Raw genomic sequence first — 6,956 nt, 5'->3', positions numbered from 1 at the left:
CACTGCCGTTTATTCTCTACGAAGGATAGAAAGCGGGACTTTAGGATTCACAGAACTTCTAAAAAGCACGTCTACTATTAAAGACCACAGTTTAGAGCTTTCTCGTACATGTAGAAAAAGCACAGTCTTTAGTAGTGCGGTCCCACAAGGGAGCAGCAAGCCTAACGTCTCTACCCAGACTCCCCCTGGCCTCAGCCAACCTGGAGATGCCACCTGGTCTCCAAAGGTCCCGAGAGGCGAGGCCTCTAAAGACACGTGCCCCTGCTAGTGACCTCTGGTGGGTGCTCGGGGTGGGCTCGCTGAGACCCCCTCTGTGAGATGCCCTGGGCGTGCAGCTCAGCCCCAGAGCCAGTGCTGCCCACGAAAGGATGATCAGGAGGCGCGGCACCTCACCAAGGGGTCACCCTCTGGAGGGCGGTGGCCTCCGACCAGAGGAGCCGCGCTGCTCCCCAAGGTACTTACTGGCCCTGGGGGCTGTCTCGGTATATGGTTCACTCATTTAAAGAGAAAGACTGTGAAACCTGTGACCCAAGAGCAGTGGCCCCCCGGGGGATGTTCGTGTCACAGCTCAGGGCGGGGGTGGTACCCGCATCTGGAGGGTGGAGGCCGGAGATGCTGCTCGCCGTCCCGCAGGGCACAGGACGGCCACGGTGCCAGTGGTGCCGCGTGGAAGCCCTCCCCTCGGAACACCCTGGTTCCTGTGAAACGTCTCGGCATTTGTCTTTGTTTAAATCCCTCTTCCTCCTTTTCAGGGGGAGCCCTTTCATTCGTTTACTTGGATTTACAATTTCTCCTCCACTGGCAAAAGCAAAACCATTTACACCTTTCCGTAGTTCTTGATACGTTCTCCAGTGAGGACGGGCAGGAGGACCACCCCGCGGACCCACGTAGGGGGACAGTCGTGGCAACAACGGGGCTCGAGCTTCGGGACCTCACTTGTGGGGACTCCATCAAGGCCCCCTGCACCTGACTTTGTTTCCCATACTCCTTTTCTTAAAGAATTTGGAGGCGCCCCCAACCCCACAGCCTTGATAGGACAAGGTTGCCGGAGTGGCCCCAGTGGACAGCCGCCCACACCTGGTGGGGGTGTATATTTCAGGAGGGTCTGCCCACCCCCCCACCCCCGGAGCCGACAGCTAAAACCTCCTGCTGGCACGTCAGCGTGGGGCCCGCTCAGCCCCGCTCTGGAGCACAAGCCCGTCAGGGGGCAGAAGGGAGGACCTGGCCCTCCCCGAGGCTGGTCGCCGGGCAGAGGGCACGTTGCTGGCTGCAGACTTCGGGCTCTCCCCGGCCTCCTTTCGGTCCTTGCTCTGCCTCTCACTGACTCTGTCACCTGGGGCTCACTTCTCAACCTGGGCGTCCTCTGAAATCTCAGCTACTTTGGTGGTGGTGGTTGTGAGGCTAAAATGATGTCCAGCAGAGACCTGCCCCTTGGGGCCTTCGGTACCTGAGAGGGTCCTTTCTGGCTCTAGAAGCTTGGTGATTGACAACCGTTGCCCATCTCCTCTGAGGGTGTTTAGCAAGCACTGTCCTGGAGTCCTCATCAAAAACCCGCAAGACCTCGTTTCTGGTTAAAAATGTGTTCAGCTGTTGTTTCTTCTCACTGAAAGACTAAGCAGCTGGCCTCGCCATGCTATTAATAGGATTTATTTCCATACCAGATTCTCCTTGATCACTCCCTAGTACCAGACAAGTCACCGATCTTCCTATAAGTTTGTTTTGCAAACAGAGGGGGCAGCATCAGGCCAGTGTTCAGAGAGGCCGGGCCAGACCACCTCCCTACAGTCCCAGCCTTCGCTCACGAGCCATGTGACCCTGGGAGGGTCTCATTCCTTCCCCGTGCCTCAGTTCCCTCATCTGTAAAATGGGGACAATAGAACACTAGGAGAGTTGTCATGGGGATTAAGTGAATTGATAGAAAGTGTTTAGTCCCCGGCACATGGGCAGCTCTGTATAAGTGTATTTTAAGTATTAAAAGTAAATTCCTAGTGGGAAGACTTTCTAGGCCATCACGAAGCACACGCTGGGCCGCCTTGTGGTCTGCGTCTCCGCTACATCATCTGGTTCCGCCTTCCCATCGGTCATTCTACAGATGACAAAACTAAGGCCCGGGGAGGCAGGACTCCTCCATTCCCTCCAGCAGATGCCCACAGAGCACCTACTGTGCGCCTGGCACTGCTCCTTCAGCACACGCCCACAGAGCACCTACTGTGCGCCTGGCACTGCCAGGCAGCTTGCCCACAGCGCTCCCTCACGTCCGGGAGGCAGGGCTCTAGTGGAGCCGATGGGATGGGGGCCTCCCAGTGTCCCCTGAGGGCCGAGCCGCCTCGTCCTCCACGCACATCTCCACAGAGATGGTATCCAGGAGTCACCCTCCTGGTCCAGTCGTGCGTCAGGTGGAGTATGGCCCTGAGCTGCCGATGGGACGTTGACGAGGGTGCAGAGACCAGCACGTTTGTTTCGAATCAGACCAGAAGGGTCTCTAAGGGGAGGCGGCGTCACAGTGACAGTCGCTCACGTTCCTCCCTCCACAGGGCTGACCAGGGGCGTCTCCTGGACTGCGTGGTGCGATGGGGGAGCCTCACCGAAGGGAAGATCAGGGCATACCTGGGGGAGGTGCTGGAAGCCGTCCGATACCTTCACAACTGCAGGATCGCACACCTGGACCTCAAGGTCAGTGGGCTCCGGGGACCAGAGGGCGGCGTGTGGCCACGACACGGCATAAAGAGCCACTCAGCTCGTCCTCCGAATCCAGGCCAGAATCCCCCGAGGGATGGGGACAAACGTGAGGGGTGGCGGATGGGAGCACCGATTTCCAGTCTCCGTTTCTAAGAGTCTGCTTTCGGTGACGTGAGGTCTTCAGACACTTCAGGAGATTTCAGAAGGTTCTGTGAGTTCGGCTGGGCTGGTGGAAGTGGTTCAGCGGTAACTGAGAAAGGAGGGGAAGGTGTCACCGTCGGTGCTGGGCGGTAAAACGGATACCCAGCCTCACAAACGGTCGTTGTGCACACGCAGCCTCGTGCCGGTCTAAGCCGAGCCGGGCCACGGTGGCCACGTCGGTGCCTTTTCCTCCCCCGGGGGCCTGCGTGTGCCACGTGCCTGTTTTGCACGTGAACAGCGTGTTCTGACCGACCGCGTAGATTCCTGGGCCGCGTCACTTCAGCTTGAGAGTGGGGTTGACGGAAATGACAGTGGCCTTATCCTGTCTTGCAGCCCGAAAACATCCTGGTGGATCAGAGTTTAGCCAAGCCAACGATTAAGCTGACTGACTTTGGAGATGCTGTCCAGCTCAACACGACCTACTACATCCACCAGTTACTGGGGAACCCCGAATTTGCAGCCCCCGAAATCATCCTGGGGAACCCGGTCTCCCTGACCTCGGATGTGTGGAGTGTTGGGGTGCTCACATACGTACTTCTTAGCGGCGTGTCCCCCTTCCTGGACGACAGCGTGGAAGAGACCTGCCTGAACATTTGCCGACTAGACTTTAGTTTCCCAGATGACTACTTTAAAGGAGTGAGCCAGAAGGCCAAGGACTTCGTGTGTGTCCTCCTACAGGAGGACCCCGGCAAGCGTCCCTCGGCTGCGCTGGCCCTGCAGGAGCAGTGGCTGCAGGCGGGCCATGGCAGCGGCACAGGCGCGGGCGTCCTGGACACGTGCAGGCTGACCTCCTTCATTGAGCGGCGCAAACACCAGAACGACCTTCGACCCATCCGGAGCGTGAAAAACTTCTTACAGAGCCGGCTTTTGCCTCGGGTGTGACCTGTCTTGAAAGTTCTTTCTCATTCTCTTTCACCTGCCAATCAGACGTTAATCTGAATTTCGAAGAGAAACACGAACCAACATAACTGCTCAGCTGCCGATGTTCATCGTGCGGAGTCGCGCGCTCCGAGTGAGCCGCGCTCGGCGGTGTCGGGACCCGGGCTGCCAGCTGTGCTGGGTGGAGGCCCTTCTCTCACACTCTGAGAGCAGGACAGCGTTGCTGTATCACAGTCTTTTCTTCTGGTTTCTGCAAAAAAAAAAAAAAAAAACAAAAAGAAAAAAAGAAAAAAAACTTTTTTAAACAAACACGAATAGAATTTTGCAAATTTTTTTCCAAGATTTATTCAAGGAAACGAAATGCCTGTGTTCATCCACTGGTGTTAACGAACAAAACAGAGATACCGAACACCTCTGGGGGAAGACACCCTAGTGGTGGCAGTCCCCATCCCCACCCCCCGCGGCCTCGTCCAGAGCTCGGCGTCCACCTGGCTCTGAGCTTCTCCAGCTGCCTGATCTGTGTGCGTCTCTCTGGGACGCCAGGCTAGGCTTCTGAGACGTGCATTCAACCTCAAACTTTTGCATAAACACAGAATGAATTGTTTTGCTCTGATGAAATGTAGGCCTTACTTGTATATAAGACTGGTCCTGCCTTCTGTCTGTCCCTTCCCCACCTGCCTCCCCGCCCACCCCACGCCCCCACCTACCACCCAGGGCTGCCTTGGGGGGCAGAGGGGTTCTGCCCATCACCAAGGACATCAGGTTGGGTCTTGCCCCACTGCCCCCACCCCCAAGCCGTCAATCAGATTGTTGAGCAGTATACAGTCAGATGAAAATACTGTAAATGCACTCATTGGGGTTTTTTTTGGTTTTATTTCATATCATGTGCAATGTTGTGGCTTTAACATTTTATGCAACTATTTATGAAGACCTCTGTTGTACCTGTAATAAATATATAGAAAAAGCACATACTTCGTACGGTGAGCTTTATGGTTTTGTGCGTGTGTCGGGGGTGGGGCGGGGTGGGGGACTGTGCCATCGGTTCAAGGAGACTTAACTCTTTGTGAAATCTGTCAGTTTTGAGGACTGTAAAAAGTGATTTCATACTCTGAACATAAAACTGGATAATAGGGTAATGTTTTAAAATGTATTATGCTATTATTCAGAATGCCAAAGTATTTTTCCCCCCCAAAACCAGTCTGAACATTTACTACTTTTTAGACTTTTTGACGTTCAACTTTCTGTACAAAAATTGGCTGGACTTTGAGCTTTTGGTAAGAAATAAAAGCCAATTAAGCACTCGCCACCTTGAAGCTGGCACCCCATGTCTTTGTCACTGTGGCAGAATTAATGCTGGCATGGGGAGGCCTTCCACAAAAGATGCTGGGCTTCTGGGCGCGCTTGAATTTTTCTGGATGTCTTTTTATCTTTATTGTGAGAAATACACTAAAACAGAGGCCAGCTCGCTTCCCAAGCCAGCCAGACACCGGGTCTTGAGCCATAAACTGGCGTAGTTAAACTTTGCAGCTTCCAATGTATTTTATTTATTCTTTTTGTTGGGTTTTGTTTGTTTCTTGTAAAATTGTACAGAAACTTTTTAAAAGAGATTGGACTCAGAACTGGATGTGTATCGTAACCTCACGACTTTGTATTGTTTCTTTTATTATTTCAGTTAAACTTTTACATTATTTTGCATGTATATTTCTTTGTACAGAGACCTTACATGTTTACACAGTACGATGTGATGTAAATATTTTATTTTGCCATCAGTTATTTTAAAAAATTAAACATAATTTGCCTGATTTCTGTGTTAGGCCTTTTATTGAGATGGGTCGCTGTTGAATCCCAAAGAGAAATAACCGAGGGAGAGATCGGATTGGCCTCGTGGGCCGGGGGCGGAGTCCTATAGGAAGGAATATTCTGAGTCGAGAGTGTGCTGAACACAGCCAGAAATGGAAGTCGCGAGGCTCCTGCAGACTGGCTCACAGAGCCCGGACGCTGGTGTATGAACCAGAATGTCAGCTGTTGACAGTGTGGCTGCACCATGTCCTTGGTTAGAATATCTTGACGAACATAGAAGAACATAGAATCGGGGCAGAGAGAAGAACTGTTGCATCCTGGCCACAGAAAAGCAACATTAACGTCGTCCGGACGGATTGAGGAAAATGAAGCGCTTGGATGTCAACACCAGCATTACGAGCAAACCAGAGATCCTGCAACCGTGAAGACCCCCAACTCCACCCCACGCAGAGTCGCCTGGTCCTAGGGGATTTGCAGAACAGATTTCATTTTCCATGTGTTTGCTGAAACCCTGAAGGTAAGACCCTGAGTTGGGGCATGGGATGCTCACTGTCCCTGAGGAGGTGACTCCTTTGAGTCCCAGTGACACGGATGGCTCTATGCTCCAGGGGACGGGAAGGCAAGGTCGATTCTAATCCACTGCAGCAGCGTGAGCGTTTGCAGTCCCAAGCCCCACACTGGGTCACGTGGCCACCACAAGTGACAGTAAAGTCTAAGCATCATATAGCAAGCATTAATTCAGAGGATATTAGATCACTGGAAGGAAAGATCCTTTCAACTGTCCATTTTTGAGACGTAATTATAGAGGGAAATAATTCAGGGAGTAATACAATGCTCTGAGCGTATGCGTGTGTGGGATTTAACTTACAAAGAATAAAGTGCACAGATCATAAGTATATAGCTCAATACGTTTCCATACATGTATGTACCTGTGGTCACCGCCCAAAGCAAAATAGGGGACATTTCCATTAACCCCCAGAAGATCCCTTGTGTCCCTTCCCTGTCCCTCTCTGCCAGAGGCGATGACCGCTGTTCTGATTTCTGTCACCCCCAGATTAGTTTCCCTTCAAACTTCATATACGTAGAATCGTGCGCTATGTACCTTTTAAAATTAGGCTGAACTATTTTGAGGTCATTGTAGATGTGCATGCAGTTGTGTGAAATGTACCTTTTGCCAGGATTCCCAGTGATACCCATGAAACCCATCGCCATGTTACAGTGGGACATTGCGAGCTTAGATAGCAGGCAAATCTAAATAGCTTTTCAGAAAAACTTCTGAAAAGGATTTGAGAGGCCGAGAGGGCCAAGGGCAGTGTGACCGTTGTGTGTGGCCATTGATATGGTCAGGGCCTTCCTGCCCCGGCTTTATCTTCCACAAATGAGTTCCTTCCCCACCC

The 6,956-nt window shown here is 52.4% G+C and overlaps 1 protein-coding gene across 1 annotated transcript in view; it reads left to right on the top strand.

Moving 5' to 3' along the window:
• TRIO (trio Rho guanine nucleotide exchange factor) overlaps nt 1–5,561 on the top strand; it is a gene marked incomplete at its 5' end in the record, with an annotated part of 308,650 nt that extends 303,089 nt beyond the window's left edge. The window contains 3 exons of the mRNA XM_025043545.1: nt 834–955; nt 1,990–2,673; nt 3,214–5,561. Coding sequence (XP_024899313.1) covers nt 834–955; nt 1,990–2,673; nt 3,214–3,762 — 1,355 coding nt within the window. The remainder of the gene's footprint in view (nt 1–833; nt 956–1,989; nt 2,674–3,213) is intronic.
• Nucleotides 5,562–6,956: the final 1,395 nt, after the last annotated feature.

This window comes from Pteropus alecto, unplaced genomic scaffold, assembly GCF_000325575.1.
Source record: "Pteropus alecto unplaced genomic scaffold, ASM32557v1 scaffold152, whole genome shotgun sequence".
NCBI classification, from domain to species: domain Eukaryota; kingdom Metazoa; phylum Chordata; class Mammalia; order Chiroptera; family Pteropodidae; genus Pteropus; species Pteropus alecto.
Note: the sequence above shows the minus strand (reverse complement) of the source record. Positions and strands in the feature narration are given on the sequence as shown.